The 17,507-nt window shown below is 41.7% G+C and overlaps 1 protein-coding gene across 2 annotated transcripts in view; it reads left to right on the top strand.

The window, feature by feature from the left end:
* ARHGEF17 (Rho guanine nucleotide exchange factor 17) overlaps positions 1-17,507 on the top strand; it is a 2,179,236-nt gene that overhangs the window by 1,848,100 nt on the left and 313,629 nt on the right. For both annotated transcript variants that reach the window (XM_044071304.1, XM_044071302.1), the window contains one exon: positions 247-332. In XM_044071304.1, coding sequence (XP_043927239.1) covers positions 247-332 — 86 coding nt within the window. The remainder of the gene's footprint in view (positions 1-246; positions 333-17,507) is intronic.

The following is a 17,507-nucleotide window of genomic DNA, read 5'->3' as shown; positions in this document are numbered from 1 at the left end:
CAGTAGTGCTATTATTTAAAAAGTGCCCCTGATCTCAGACCTCTGTCCTTAATTCTGCATGTAAGAAGCTGAGAGATAAGTTTTGAAGCATTTTTATAGGGTTTAAGAACTATTTTTATACTCTGTTCTATGTTTTGAAGCAAGAATTTGTAGTACTGATCTGCAGAAAACCTGCAAATGTTGCCATCTTGTGGCTAATGTTTCATACTGCAACTGATTACTCTAAATGTTTCATATCTCTTTCAGATATTCGGCAGCCAGTGTGATAGATACATCAAGCAAGTACAAATTCTTATGGAAGTTACCTCTGGAGGATGTTGAAATTGTAAAAGGTCTGTCATGAACTATTGTTTATATTTTGGGTAGAAGAAGGGAAGGGAGACAACAGTGGGAATTTAAGAGTGGATAAAGGACATTTTAAGTAGATGAGTTCCATGTTATTACTATGTACTCTATGCTTCTTCTCGCTTACAAAATAATCTTAAGAGTGGCAAGTTTTTAGATGTCACAGCTTTGCTTGTGCTCATACATTGTTGTTATTAAGATTCACATTTTGTATGTTTTTATATTCTTTTGCAAACAGATTTAATTTACGCTCTCAAAGTTCTTTCTGTTTTCCATGCTTGTTGAGGTGTAACATCTGTTTTTGAGTGTCAGTTATTTTCTGCATTTGTACTGCTGCTTCAAGTGTAAAATAAGCAAACTGGGTAGGTAATGTTTTTGGTATGTTATTTTTACAGCATTTCATTGTGGCATTTTCTCCTTTGGATACCCAACAAAGTTTTCTATGCTGCCACTTGCTACTCTGCCAACAGACATTAAGTATTCCTAACACTGTTTCTGTTTAAAACAATATAGCTGCCATCCAGGAGGATAACATTTAGTGACTGTGGATGTTGCCAACCTATTCAGATGGACTTATTTAGTGTGACAGAGGCTGATAGGATACTGCTAACCTAGCCAGTCCGCCATCTTTTTTATTTTGTAGGCAAGGGGACTTCCTAAATCAGTGTATTTATCTTTCATTTACTAATGTTTTTATAACCTAAACATGGTACACTGATGATGAAGTAAGATATTAAATGTAAAGATCAAGAAATCGAAGTGCTAGCACATGAAAAATGCACAGTTATAAAAATACATTACATTGTGTGCTAGCACATGATAAATGTAGAAAGTTGTAAAAATACATTGTTCTATTCTAGCACATGAAAAATGTAGAAGGTAGTAAAAATACGTAACGTTGTGAGCTAGCACACAAAAAATGTAGAAACATATAAAAATACATTACGTTGTGTGCTAGCACATGAAAAATGTAGAAGGTAATAAAATACATTACGTTGTGTGCTCTCACATGAAAACTGTAGAAGGTAATAAAAATATCAAATACATTGCGCTTTGAGCTCGCACACAAAAAATGTAGAAGGTATGATGATTGGCATGTGTAGTAAAATACTGGGATAGTATGATGTTTCATATGCCATAAAATCAGATACAGGAATCATGCATTTAGAGTTTACCCTAACAATTATAAAAGGCTACTGTCACACATGTGTGGAGAGCTTAAAGATATATGCTCACAATCTCATTTTGTTAAGTTCAGCATGTATTAGTAAGGTGGGCATGGGGCTTCACCCCCTCCCACACCACCTTAGTAATGCATGCTAACTGTAGCCTGAACCCTGCACTTTAACTTAGAAAAAATGTTTCTATAACACTATCACTACACAAGACAAACCACACCGGCTGCACCAACACTCAACTGCAGCACTAAATCTATCCTCTTATCAAACCCTTAACCTATCTCTAACCCATGTATAATTGTGCATACGCTCATAACGCCTAATGCTAAAACTTTCAATATATCTGAATGTTTCAGCATTAAAAAAATACTAACCCCACTTACCTGCTTACACTATATCCCCCTCCATTCAGCAAATGTACACATCAGCAAACACTACACCTGATATTATGCAGTTCTGGCAAAGATGTTATGCAACCACATCACCCACACACATACACACACATATGGATATATATCTTTGTGTGTGTGTGTGTGTGTGTGTGTGTGTGTGTGCATAAAATAGTTTTATGGCTTCTTTGCTAAAGTCTGATACATAGTGAACATGCATACAGAAACACACATGCATACTTTCTGCAAGCTTGTCATTAATCCCCCATCTACCTTGCAAATTCTTCAGGGGGGAGCTAACATGCACCAGTAAGTGTTGCCTGGACCACAGCCTAAAACAAAATGCCAAGAAATGCATTATGTTTTTTGACAAAACTGGGCACCTATGCACCTGTTATATGGGTGACACCCCTTTCAAATTGCCTCAGCCATTAGAAACCTTGAAAGTTTCACTGACAACGAACTGTACTTTGATCATCATCACTTTACTGCTGTTTGGAACTCCTTTTACCTTGCTAGACTAATCACAAGGGACATGTCTTCCATATTTAAAGAAGTTATCCCTTGAAACTCCTCAAAAATTAAGCCCATATTAGACTATAAAGGCCCCTATGCCAGGTACCTGTCTAAGCATATTACTCAGCTTCATTTTCTGCAGCTTTTCCTGACTAATATAAACAAAGGTATGTCTTCCTTGAGCCTTAAAGTGCTCTCTGTCTTTTCTGTTTCCTACAGGCTCTTGAAAGGTGGTCACTGTCTGGCCTGCATAGCCTCAAATGATCCAATCTTATGCAATCTCCTACACATCCACAAAACTAACACCACCCTTAGCATCCACTCAAGAGTCAGTTCTAGCAGATAAACATGAATATTCTGCAATGTCTTTGTTCTCTTGTTTTAAAAATTCACTCAAAATCAGGGATATTCCATTTAGGTTATTTAAGGGTTGCAAGCTTCCACATCATCACGCAAAGGACGGTGATGTCATGAGAACAGTGGGGGTGCAGATGGTTTTCCACTCACCGTGATGTGTATTTAAGAAAAAGAAAAACAAACACATAGTCAATTACACAGTCAAGATTGGAAACTTGGACAAAATTAATTTTTAATGAATACACAAAGCTGTGCAGCTGTATTCATTATATGTTAATATGCAACTGTTTATTCTGTCACTGTGCACGGTGCAGTCAGTAACACGAGCAGTTACAAACTGAAAAAAAAAAGACGACATGTCTCCCTTCATTTCTGTGCTGCAGTTATGAAAGGTAAATGGGGAAGTGAGTGATAGAAAATGGGTAAATAGTACCTAAGAAATTATATTTCAAAATGTACTGGTTTGAATGGTGGAAGCAGAGACAGGAAAGTTTCCACCCCTGACCAGACGTCACAAGAGAATGTCCACCACAATAGTACATCCAGATGGTGGAAAGTGTCATCAGCAGCCATTTTTGTAAGTACAGTTGACACATTCTCAGAATGTTTGAAACTGAATCTTTAAGTATACTAACTCTGAATTCACCAAATTTTCTTTGGTACCACTATCTCAGTCTTTTAATAGAAGGGAAACATATCCTGCCTTTATGTGCTGATTACAAATGAAGTTGAGCTTGGAGTCCTCTCTCTCTCTATATATATATATATATATATATGTGTGTGTGTGTGTGTGTGTGTGTGTGTGTGTGTGTGTATATATATATATATATATATATATATATATATATATATATATATATATATATATTTACTGTCAAAATTTTGATTGCGCTTCATTGTTTATGCGCATCGTCAAACTATATAAGCAAAATCCATGATGCAGATTTCTCCAAATGCTGAAAAAAAAGAACGTCAGCATTTCCAACCACTCCTCACCTAAAAACAAGTTTTAACATGGGTCAAAAAGGGGTGAGTTTTTGCAGTTTGGAATATCGGTGTTTGATGTTTTCAACAGTCAGAATTCAGACTTCACGTAAGTGGATTTGATGATGTGTCATTCATAATTTTGATATTAAACTATATATATATATATATATATATATATATATATATATATATAAATGAACTGAATTTCATTAATTCCATCTTTGATCGACATCTGTTTAGCTGACAAAATTTGGTCACTACACACGTGGTCGACAGGTGTGCAATTCTCTGGGTTGGGAAATACACCCTTTCTCCAGTGTACTTGGAGTTAGTGTATATAATTAACGGGAGTGAAGGTGAACTTATCCTCCTGCAAAAACATGATATTTTAATTTTTTTTGTGTTTTTTTTTTTATTTAATTTTGCGTGCACCAAGGCTTTTGCACTGTCCATGCATTGTAGTATGTCGATGTTTGCAAAATCGACATTTTCTGGTTGATGTTATGAACATTGACATTTAGGTGTTTTGATTAAATTCAGTGCACCTATATATATATATATATATATATATAGGTCTGCTTTCTTTGACCGAAATACCATTATTTCGAATAAAGAAAGTACAACCTTACTTTCACAAAAGTGCACTTCAATGAAAGTGCACTTTTGCGAATTCCGGTTCAGTGAACTGGCAATTAAAATAAAGGAATATACCTGTTTCCCCACTGTGGTGCGATTTTGGAGTTAGTATATTTAATGTAGCAGGGGTGTGGGGGGTGCAGGGGGGCTTGCCCCTCTCCAAAACAGAGTTTAACTTGATATTTTTTATTTTAATTGCCAGTTTGTTGAACCGGAATTCGCGAAAGTGCACTTTTGTTGAAGTGCACTTTCGCGAAAGTAAGGTTGTACTTTCTTTGTTCTAAATAATGGTATTTCGATCAAAGAAAGTAGACCCATATATATATATATATATATATATATATATATATATATATATATATATATATATATATAGATAGATACACACACATACACATATAAAACACACACACACATTTATATATATTAAACATTTAAGTAATTTAACTGTCCATCTGAGGCACAGTGTGTGGCAATTAAAAGGATAAAAGTCGCATTTCAAACAAAGCAGTCTGTTAACATTATAGAGATGTCACAGTGACAGCTGCTTTGACTGTAATAATACATGCTATTTACACATACATAGAGAATTGATTGCACACTAAGAACTGCAGACAAGTAATTAGCATGCATAACTTCAAGCAGTCAAAATAAAAAAATGCATAAAGACAGTGTTTAGAAAGAGAAGAAAAGTCTAAGGTGATTCATGTCATGTATTAACAGTGATAATTCTGTGATAACATAAATTTGTAGAGGTTGATTTAGGAAGAGAAAATCTAATTGTGAGAAACAGCTCAATGAAAATGTGGTGGGTGACAAGTGAAGGGAGATCAGAAAGGAAAGTAACTCTGGACGTTAAAGTACCATGAAAACAGGAGGACAAAGGCACGGGGTGAATGTTGTAACTTGTGGTAAAGAAAGTATGGTGGGAAAAGGGTATAACATGGCATTTGTGCAACTTGTAGATAGCAATAAGTGACACATGACCAGATGAGGAGAGCTACGGGAAGAGCTTGAAAGCAGAAAGCCTGATGGCAGTCGGAAAGGAATTCAAAACAGTTGCAGTCTGATCTAGGATAGCGTACTACTGTTCCCATCCACGTGTTTTGTTAAGAAAAACACATCTGGGAGAGATTAACATGAATAATTCACTGAGATGTAAAGAGAAATGTAGTATTAGTACAAATGAAGCCACCAAAACTTGAAATGATCAATTAAGTAAGAGTTGAAAGCAGCTGATGATGGCTATCTGAGTGATGGAGAGCATCTGTGGATAAGTTTGACAGCTGAAAGGGCAACTGTACTCTGACTCATTTATGTTGCAGATATTTTAGTGAAGGAAGACTTGAGTGCTTCACTGAAAGGTAGTTTATTTGTGAGAGCAAATGAGACCATACAGTGGACAGTTACTACCCTGGTGTGTGGAGAAAGTGTCTAAGTGCAAAGGAGTATTGATGGCCAAAACCTGTTGTAGAGTGCATAGTTTTATGTATCTTAGTCATTTATACACTATGTGGAGATGGTTAATGCCAATACAACTGACTGTCAAAACAGTTGTGTATTAGTTCTAAAGAGTTCCCCGGCAACAAGAAAGTGAAAAAAAGTGATGTTTTCTTACAGAGTCAAATTGCATGGCATGTTTTTTTCCCGAAGAGAGGAGAAAACAGTTTGTAAAATACCAGATATGTTTCTTTTGAAGGTGGTCTCTGTGGACTGTCACATTCCAAAGACATTCAGAATGTGGATTGTGTGGCTGTGGATTTGCATGTGCTGGTATGCAAGAATATCCATTTGTAAGGCTAGCCACCTAATGGTTAAAGTGGCAGCCCAACCCCTATGTTCCAAAAGGAAAAGGGGTTATGGACAGATGGATGTGAGGACTTGGTTAAATCTTAAACTTGCTATCTTGGTTGAAAAAACAGTGAAAGCCAAGTCAAAACTGGTGAGCAAAAATGAAAGAATGCAAGTTAAATATGAATGAAGAAAAATTTGGCGAATATATGACCCTATGGTCTCAGACTTTACTTGGTGCAGTAAAAGATTAACAGCTTTGAGTATGACGTACTAAATGCAATTTTAGACATCTTGAAAATCAGTGCAAGATGTTGTCTCACATATTACATTAATGTTGCTGTATTTCAAATGAAAACAGCTTAATCTCATATTTAAGTGCATTTAACATTCTTTCTCCCTCACCTTTACTCTGACAGCTGATACTCATTTGACTGCCTTTGTTGATTACATCTCCAACATTTATTCAATTAGTCCATTTCATGGGCACACAACAACCTGTATGATGATACATCATGCCCCCCCCATCAGCCCTGCTTGCAGTGACGTTTTCACAGCCCCTTAGCATGATCTTGTATGCATATATCATAATTCACCCACCCCACCACCTCCACCAATAATTCTGATCTGCATTGGTAAGAACTTATGCTCATGCAGTTTTGGGACGTACCCCTTTGCACTCCTTTGGGACTCCTTCCAGCAGCCTCCTGTCCTTCTCCCTTCATTGTCCTCAGAGCTGTATGTAATACTTAGTGTGTCCTGACCAGGGCCCAGAAGAGTGGGAGAATTACCTACTGGCTTCTGGAGTCTGTTCATCCCAACTGTCATTTTGATAATGCTGTGGCCCGCATGGTTTTCCTCTTCTAGTCCAGTATAGGTGTGAAAAATACCCCCAAATCCTTTTCCTGCTCTTTCTCCAGCAATTCCATCCTCCTTGGCTGATACTTCACACCATCATTGTTTTGGCCAAGGTGAGTTATCTTGCATTTGCCTGTCATATTTCTACACATTTTTTCTGTCTTTCCAAGCCCTTTCATAGACTCTTTGGCTGCATCCTCTGCTGCTCATCTTTTTCATCAGTGAAGAGTTTGGTTCTGTTTCTCTTTCCCATAAATATGTTTGAAATGACCACACTGAAGAGTACTGAATCCATAACTCACCCACACATTACTCCACTAGCTATTCTGTTGTCCGTGATGTCATCCTCTGATCCCAGCCTCTGTCTCCATCCTTTTAACCATTTCACTTCCTCAATGTTGGTCTTGTTCTCATCTCGTGTAGCTTTCCTAGGAACCTTCTGTGGGGGATCATGTCAAAGGCTTTGGTGAGGTCCAGTTACAGTGCACTTAATCCAATATAAAGTGTTCCTGTGAGCAAGCTGTGATCCAGGAAGCTTATTATTCACAGTAGAGAAACTGGTTGTTTGTCATTATCAAGTTGGTTATATTACTAAACACAAAGTTATACCTGTGGTCTTCCAGGTTTGAGGAATTTAACAGAAACTGAAAATCTCTGTGAGTAGGACTACTGTTTTGGGACCTGCTCATTTGTGTGTATTTGTTGTCGGTATAATAAGACCACCTACACAGCAGTCATGAAAAGCAAAATGAAGGAAGAGACAAGAATGAGAATGAAATACAAGAGCGGATGTGGAAGAGAACATGATGGCAATAAATCTCTCTTCCTTGATGTTTACATTGGATGTAATAGGTGGTGTAAGATATGCTTTGCTTTGTTTGTGTTGGTTTGCATTTGAATGTTTGTTTTGGTAATGTTATGGGTTGACTACTTGTACACCTCATTATTGCAGTGAAGACAGTAAAATGAAACTGAAATATGTATGTACTAAGACGTATGCAAACCTGCCTTCGTCAGGGCACCATGGTGCCTATACAAGTGAAAATGTGCCAAAACTTTTTTTTTTCCCAGAGGGAACTTGAAAATCAAACTGGATCCCTTGATAAAGAAGGTTTGCAAATGAGTTTGTACATGTTTGCTTTGTCAGGGACATGACATTCTGAAAAATGTTGCCAAATTTCATGTGCAAAAATAAGTAATATAAATGAAAAAATTAATCTCTCTAGTTGAAATGAATGATAAGCCCTGTACAACATCCACCACAGCCCCTTATATAATATAACATCCTTCAAGGTCACACAGCTCATAGTAAGTTTGTTCAGTTCAAAAGATGGTATGTAACTGTAGTGAGTCTTACGAGACTGTACAGTCACATTCTCTATCAGTTTGCAATGCAAATTCTGTATTTTGCCCCCACATTAATTGCTATCCACTCATGGGCTAACCGTATGAAAGGCAACTTAAGTTTAATACTGCCATGCATAGCTAGATTTGCCAGTTATGTACACTAGTGAAACATAATGAACAAAAACCTTTGCCAATTCTAGTGCATAAAGTGATTAAAGCCTTGACTATGGAGTAGGTGACCTGTGTTCGGATAGCAGCTTGGACCTCTGTTGAGGCTAACATGGAGAGTATGGGAATATTTATCATGGAGGAGGGGGAAGACCAGAATTGCTCAGTGTCACATTGAGGGGTAACAGTGTAATGGATGGCCCTGTGGCAGGTATTTGTCCACCAAGCGATGAAGTATTTGCCCTCATCACTGGTCCATGTAAGAGTCCAGGGGCAGGTTAGATAATGACATTGTGGCTCTCGCAATGATGCATCACACATTCCACTCACAGGAGAGGGGTTAGGACCTACATTATACTCTTGTTGTTACAGGAATACCAGTGAGACTACAGAGAACCCTTGTGGATTCATAAGAGATAGTCCTCAAGATGCTTTGTCACTTATACATGAGATTTCCAGTACAGGGGAATGAAACGGCTCAAGTTCCATTGAGGGCGACTTAATGGTCAGCACCAGGCATGGAGGAAAACAAAAACAAAAATCTGTTATAAGTAGTGGTGTCAGTTTTATTGGCTTGAGTATTTAATTAAGGACCTGTATGTCATGAGATGTTTATATTCATTAGCCAGCATGCTGAAACATATTTTGGAGAACTCTGCATATCTGCAATTATGTCTTGTTAAACTGAGGATTCCATATGCCTTTCTTTTGTTGACATATGAGAGTAAAGAATGCATTAAAAATAGAATCGTAAGGTAAGCAATTCGGAACTAATATTGTACAAATCAAGTTGAAGGTAAATAAGTCAAGCAAAACTAGTCTACATATTGAAAGTTTAGAATACATTTTTTAACCGTAATTTATTATACATATTATATTTCTTTGGCATATGGGGTATTTATAAAAGCTGAGCAAGTGATGGTACTCAGTAAAAAGTTATGAAGACTGTTAAGTTCTGTGTTTAAAACATAAATTATTGTGTTATTTGTAGGCATTAATACCATCTGTTCAGGACTCAAAAAGAGAGTCACACTCCTGATTTATGTGCTTTTCTGTAAGTACAAGGACCTGATAGATGGCTCAGTGCAGAAGTTCTTGGCACCTTCAGCTAATTGCTAATTCATTTTGCAGACCTCTGCAGTGACAGCAGTTTGGTCAGAGGTGCTCCTTGTACCTTTTATAATAATGACAGATCAGATGGAGGACTTACTATTTCATTCGTCATCTGTGACCTTTTTGAGAGCAAAGAAATTGAGTGAGTCAGCTGCTAATCTTACCACATTCCGGACACTGTGTCATTGAGGTGTGACTGTCCTGTAGTGCATCAAAGTATTCATAAAAAATTGTTTTTGTAGTTTCCTAAAACAGTAGTATATACTACACAGCATGTATTTTATGTGACATATTCACTTTTTACAGTACGTGATGCATTAAATTGCTATTTCTTACTGGGAGTCTTGGCTTAACATGACTCATTTTTATATATACTGGATGAGTGTACTACCTCAGACAGATGTGAATGAAAATGTTTTATGTCTTTTTTCTGTTTTGCCATGTTTATGTGGAAGTGTCTTCCTGATGTCAGTAAATGGGACTGTCTGGACTCCGTTTCTCGTGTTTCACCACAAATCTGTCATAAAGACATAGAAATGCATGAAAGTGTCTTTTGGGTAATAATTTCAGAATTAATCTGTTCCAGGTGTTCTCTGCTTCATTTCCAGAACATTATGTGCACAAACATTCTGTTGTTCACTTTTCTCCATTTGTAACCATCCTTTTCCTGTGTGTCTGTTAAGGTAACCCCTTTAATTGTACTTAATAGTTTGAGTTTATAGCAGTCCTTCTCATTGCTGATTCTGAATTGCATATCAGGATTATTCTAGTGAAATAAGTTAAAAGGATTGTATCCACATTGTCTTGGTTATTTAAGCAGTTGAAGCCTGTCCTCATGACATTGTATATCAGTTTTTAAGATTAATGTATTCTTATATCTTTTCCAAATAGTGCTCCTATGTTAGGAATATAGCTATAGATTCCTGCATATACATCTTTCTTTGAAGGGCTTCTTCCATTAAGATGTGTCACTTTTTAACCAGGATTTGATAAGCATACAGCTTGCTAAGGGAAAAACAGTAGCAAATATATAGGTTTTTGAAATCTGAACATTTACGTTGTAGGAGCTTCTGTTTATTTCCATATCCCACTGCTGAAGAGGAAGCATGTGCTAGGGAAAGCAACAAGCCGAGTTTTCAGATATAAGTGATATTATATCAGTTATTAGAAATACAGCACCGTTCTTGGGTCTCTTCCCTATCCACTGCCTTGAACATCCCTTTCTTGGTTCTCACACTTTTAGTTGCTGTCAAAGGCACAGTTCTCCAGATTCTGCTTTTAATACCTCTCTTCTGCCTTTATTCCTGTGTGCCTCTGTTAGTCGCATCTCAGTTTCACCCCTCAGCAGCCTTCCTTTTCCATATGTCTAGGTGCATTAAACTTGACTCCTAAATAGTGCTCTATAAATAAATAGTGTTAACTTTCCTAATTAATGCTGCTTTTAATTGGCCTGTGCCTGTGATTAAGAAGCCTTGTCTGCTTTATGTTGACCATAGTAGCCTTTCCGTCCCCCCCCCTCTCCATTTTCTGTTTGACTAATCCCCTGTCTGATTCTTTTGGTCTCCCAGCAGTGTGTTTTTACTGTGCTATTACCTATAATAGTTTCTTCATTCTCTTGTTATATAGGGTTCAGTTTTGTTAACTTCTGTATTACATGGAGTATCTTCAGCAGTGATTCAGTTATAAAAGGTGCCTGTAGTGCATTCGTTTTTGATGACAAGTTAGTTGCAGTTTCGGTTCAGTTTCATTGTATGTCACCAGTAGTTATATCTCAAAACCTATTTGTCATGACCGTTTCGAACAAAGCAAAACTGACATAGTAATTCACAGTGCGCAAATCCTCCTGATATCTCAGGTCTGCTGAGTGAAGTGGGTGTATCACTGTGACAAAGTTTACTATTTTCTGTGAACCATGTGCATGCCTTTTTCTGTGTATATAAAATAGTGGATTCAATCTTGTATTACCTAAAATAAATCCTACGGTCCTAAGAGCACATGCTCTCCTTTGCGCACAAGTTTCATGCCAAGTCCTTTACTGTTTTGGAATTTTATTGTTTTGTTCTTATGACATGGATTATAACATTAAAAGTATGTTTCCAAAAACTTCAAAAGCTTTAGTAGTGTTCAGTTCATCAGAAACCTGACTTGGTTTAGTGTGCCCATTGCAAGGTACAAGCTTAATGTTGCAGGGCCTTTAAAGGGAGTAAGTGAAGTTGCACGTCACATGTAGTGTGACTGCTTTGTTGAGTGTTACAACACAGTAGCCATCACAAGACCTATTCCACAGAAAGTCATAGTACATTATTTTATAATACTGCTGGATTTAAGAAACCTGGAATTGTATCCTGAACACTGATATATTAAAATAAATCCTTTGCATTCATATGTATCTGATCTTTCTTTTTTTTGGGGGGTGGGGTTGCACCTCCATGGCATTATCTTTATACACACACACTGTAACAGATCTTTGTGCCGGGATTCCTGTGTGTGTGTGTGTGTGTGTGTGTGTGTGTGTGTGTGTGTGTGTGTGTGTGTGTGTGTGTTACATAACAGGGTTAAATGGCATAAATTATATTTCACTCTGAGATGTGACTTCATTAGATTTTTTACAAATACAAGTATGTAAATATTTACAGTGTAAAGATTTGCATTGTGATCATTAATAAGATGTTATGTACTTACCATAACGTTCCATCTGAGTAGGTAGCTTCATTTGTCTGCAACCTGTGGGTCTTGGATCCGATATCGGATCCGAGCCGGCAACTTGTTTCATAGCTAATGGATCCGAGCTCCTAGCTCCTCCCCTCACCCATAATCCCCTGCCAACCCTCCATGACCTCAGATTTAGTTTGCCCCTCAATATGTACCCAAAAAGGGTATTCCAACTAACATAGATCCGCTGAAGGCCAGGGGGAAGGAGGGGGGGATGATTGCAGACAAATGAAGCTACCTACTCAGATGGAACGTTATGGTGAGTACATAACTTCTTAATCTGAAGTAGGGACTTCATTTGTCAGCAACCTGTGGGACAGAGTCCCCAGCTACCTGAATCTTGGGTGGCTATCATGGAAGGATATTGCGGAGCACCGCAGAGCCAAAGGATGCTCTCCCTCTAGAAATCACGTCCAGTTTGTAGTGGTTAATAAAGGTATGAGATGAGGCCCAAGTGGCTGCCGAACAAATATCATCCAATGGAACTCTAGATTTGAAGGCCGCAGAAGTAGAGATGGAACAAGTGGAATGTGTGCGAACTCCTTCAGGTGCGGGTCTCCCAGAGGCTTGGTACGCTAATAGGATACATTGTGAAATCCAGCGTGATAGAGATACTTTTGATATTGCTTTCCCCAAATTAAATTTGGCAAAGGAAATGAACAGCTGGTCGGATTGTCTATAACCAGCTGTTCTATGAGTATAAAAAAGTAGCTACCTATGAACATCTAATGAGTGCAGCTTGTACTCTCCTTTATTGTGATATGTAGGAAAGAAATCCGGTAAATTTATGGATTGATTTATATTGGTTTCTGATGCTATTTTGGGAAGGAAAGAGGGATTGATCCTGAGGTACACACTGTCCGGATGAAAGATCAAATAAGGAGGCTTCACAGAAAGAGCTTGAAGCTCCGAAACTCTTTTTGCAGAAGTAATGGCTACAAGGAATGCTGTTTTCCAGGACAAGAATTTGAGATCTACTGAAGCAGCAGGTTCAAAAGGTGGAGCAGTCAGGGCTTGAAGAACTAGTGAAAGATCCCAAGGTGGTACGGCTTCTTTTATAGGGGGTCTAAGCAAAAAGGTGCCCTTGAGAAAGGTTTTACACAACTTGGCCGACATCAAGGGTCCTGTGTCATGTCCCACATGGTAATGGGAGATGGCAGCCAATTGCACTTTAACAGTTGAGCAACTAGCGCCTTCCTGAAAAAGTTCGGTTAGGAAGTCCAATATGGATGGAAGAGGAGCCGTAAAGGGATCTAGATTATGATGCTCCGCCCAGATGGAGAAACGTTTCCATTTACTGCGGTACACTTTCCTGGTGGAGGGCTTATGCGCTGCCACAAGGATGGCTTTGACTGGTGAAGAGATACCAGGAGTCCTAACTAGGAGTGGAACTGGAGCAACCAAGCTGTCAGCTTCAGATTGTCCAGATTTCGGGTCGGTAAGTCCGACGGATGGGAGATTAGATCCAGACTGGGATCCAGAATCCAAGGGGGATTCACTAGGTGAGACCACAGGTAAGGGAACCAAATTTGCCAAGGCCAGAATGGGGCAATGAGGATCATCCTGCTCCCCAACCGCGAGGCTTTCTGTAAGAGTTACAGCATCAGGGGTAGAGGAGGATAGGCATAAAGTAGACCGGGTGGCCAAGCATGCACTAGAGCGTCTCTTGGAGTTTCTCCTGGAGGGGGAATCATAGCAAAGAAATTGCTGCATTTGGTGTTTGAGGGAGAGGCAAAAAGATCGCAGCAGGGTTGCCCCCATATTGCGAATATCTGCTTCGCTACTAGTGGGTTGAGAGACCACTCGTACGGGGTAAGAAGGGTGCGACTGAGTTTGTCCGCTAGGATGTTGGCCCGCCCCAGAATGTGCATTGCAATCAGAAAGCAGTTGGTGGAGATCGCCCATTCCCACACTCTCATGGCTTCGCGGCATAGAGGGTAAGACCTGGTTCCCCCCTGTTTGTTGATGTACCAGACAACCGACATGTTTTCCGACTGAATTGCAATCGTTCCTACGGGGAAGAGATTCTGAAGTGCTTGCAACGTGTACAACACCGCTTTCATCTCCAGAACGTTGATATGCTGGGAGGTCTCTGCATCATTCCACGTGCCTTGGACCGTCCTGCCTGAATAATCACCCCCCCCCACCCGAGGCGGGAGGCATCCGTGGTCACCGTGGCGAGAGGGAGAGAGGTGCAGAAGGATCGGCCTGTATGGAGGTCCGGAGCATGGAGCCACCATAATAGAGCCCTCCTGCAAGCCTTGCTGATAGCAATGGGGTGATGGAGAGGAAAAGACAGAAAGGACCATTGTACTAGAAGGGTCCATTGCATTACCCGCATGTTCAGACGGGCGCATGGAAGGAGCGTTATCGCTGCTGCCATAGAGCCCAGCGCCCTCAGGACCAATTCCGCCGGTGGGATCTCTGATTGGAGGATAGCCCGCACATGAAGTTGCAAATTCCATAGTCGTTCTGACGTTAGAAAGTCTCGTAGTTCTCTGGTGTCTATTCTGGCTCCTATGAATTCTATGGCTTGTGTCGGGGCCAGAAAGGATTTGTTGGCATTGATGGTGATGCCTAACTGTGGGGCTAGGCGGAGAAAGAAATCTCTGTCTGAGCAAAGTAGATGCCTTGTTGGGGCGGTCAGGAGCCAGTCGTCCAGGTACGGAAAGACCTATATTCCCTGGAGTCTCAGGTGGGCCACAATCACTGCTAATACCTTGGTGAACACCCTGGGTGCTGTGGTGAGGCCAAAGGGAAGGACCCTGAACTGGTAGTGACTTGCTCCCAGCCGGAAGCGGAGGAACCTCCTGGATCTTCTGTCCATTAGAATGTGGTAGTACGCATCCTTTAGGTCTATAGAGCATATCCAATTGTTCTCCCTTAGAAGGGGGAGAATAGATTGAAGAGTGACCATTCGGAATTTTTCCTTGGTTACCGACAGGTTCAAGCGGGACAGGTCTAGAATCGGTCTCAAGTCCCCCGTCTTTTTTGGCACCAAAACGAACCTGGGGTAGAACCCTAATCCAAGCTGGTCTTGGGGGATGGGCTGGATGGCTCTTTTTCTTAGCAGCTGCTGAATTTCTGTGGCTGCAGCCTCCCTCTGATTGGGTGGTACATCAGGGAGGTTCTTGAATTTGGGGACATGAAGTAATGGGATTTTGTACCCTCTGGATATAATTCAAAGCACCCAGCGGTCTGTCGTGATGGACTCCCATGCCGCTAGGTGCTCCGAGAAGCGCCCCCTGACTGCCTCCAGAGTGGAGCAGTCAGGCAACCCTTCAGGGCTGCTGTGTGGGCCAGTCAGAGAAAGGTTCTCTGGACCCAAAGTTTCTCGGAGCCCCTATGCCCCCGGGGCGGCGTCCTCCCTGTCCTCCTCTGCCATGGAAGGACTGGTTGTCCAGAGCGGGTTGGGAATGTTGCGATTTCCGGAACCACATCTTCTTCTGACCCTTTTTTTCGAAAAGGACGGCTGGGGAGCAGAGAAGCGGACTCTGATGGCAGACAACGTCTTCCCGTCCTTCTCGCTCTGGACAAGTGTCTTGCGAACCGTTTTGCCAAACTGGGCAAAACCATCGAAAGGGGCATTTGCAAAAGACGCTTTAAAGGGCTCCGGACAGTCACAATGACAGAGCCAGGCCTGACGTCTCATGACTAGGCCCGCTCCGCTAGCCCTAGCGGCTCCCTCGGTGGCATGGGACAATAGCCGCATAGAGGTATTTGAAATGGATCTCAGAGTGGCCATTCGGGTGGAGTACAACATGGACTCAGGGGGGGAGGCAGCGCATTCTTTGATAAGATCCCGCTGCATCCTGATGACATGTGCCATATAGTTCAGAGACCTTATCGAGAAGGTCACTGAACTAAAAACTCGCTTCCCTAAGCAGTCCATTGAGCGGGACTCCTTGCTCGGTGGATGGACTGAGGGGCTCTCCTGAGCTAGTTCCCTCTTCGTGGCTGCCGCCGTCAACATGGCATCTACGGGGGGACCCTTGCTCCAGTGTGACCGGTCTGAGGGGGGGGCTTAGTATCCTGTCCAGGTGTTTGGGTATTAGCTCCATGGTGTCCGGGTCCTTCCACGCCCTGGTGGTAATAAGGTCCACCAAGGGGTCGGCCGGAGGGGACACCCAAGAGGTAGACGGGCCTGCTTCAAATGCCTCCAGAAACATGGACTCGTCGGAGGAAGACTTGGGGGCAGACCACCCACCTCTGATCCTCAGCATCTCCATGATGTCTCCAAAGGAGACATCCTCAGGGGGTGATCTTGGTGAGCCTTTCCCTTCATCCAAGTCCAGGTCCTCAGTTAAGGACTCAGGGGAGTCCACGTGCCTCCTCTTGCACTTATGCTTGCGGGGCACTTCCTCAGGGGGGCTCTCTGAGGAGGTCTCACCAGCAACATCCTGTTCCAATGGAACTACCTGGGACATTGAAGCAGGCTGTCCCTTAGGCCGGGTGATGGAAGCCTGGCCCAGCAGAGAGGGAGTGCAGGGTGGAGCCGAGACAAGGGCCGGGGGTCCGGATGCTCTCAACAGAGCCCTCTCCACTACATCGAAGGCCGAGGGGGAACCACTCTCTCTGGGCTCCGAGAGTCGGCTCCCACTCTGATCCTATGAAGGGATCGGAACCGGCGCCGAGACCATCGGATCCGAAGAACCAGTGCGCTCCGACCTGGACGGAACCGAAGGCACACTGAATCCCTCGGATCCGAAGCTCGGGCCACGGCTCCGAGTCGGCGCTGACCCACCCCCAGCTCCAATGCTGCTTGGCTCCGATAGCTCCGAACCCGGGTAGCAAGTCGGAGAAGGAGCAATTGGAGCAAAAAATGGTGTCGAGCTCCCCCCCAAAGGGGGCGGAGGCAAGAGCACTCCCATCTGCAGCTGGGCCTGGATGAATCTTCGCATCATCCGGTCCAAGTCTGCATCAGACATGCTGAACGTTGATCTCGAAGAGGCCACCGAGGCAGGCCTGGAATGCCGCCTCAATGACCTCGATGGAGATCGGGCCTCCTCCTCCTCAGGCCCTGGGGAGAAACAAGGAGATAGGAGCCGAGGAGGAGGAGACCTAGAAGCAGTGGAGGGAGAAGCCTGCTTAGCTAGCGGGGCCGAAGCAG

This window comes from Protopterus annectens, chromosome 5.part0, assembly GCF_019279795.1.
Source record: "Protopterus annectens isolate FY-2018-M chromosome 5.part0, PAN1.0, whole genome shotgun sequence".
Lineage (NCBI taxonomy): Eukaryota > Metazoa > Chordata > Ceratodontiformes > Protopteridae > Protopterus > Protopterus annectens.
This window is presented reverse-complemented; position numbering and strand designations above follow the sequence as displayed.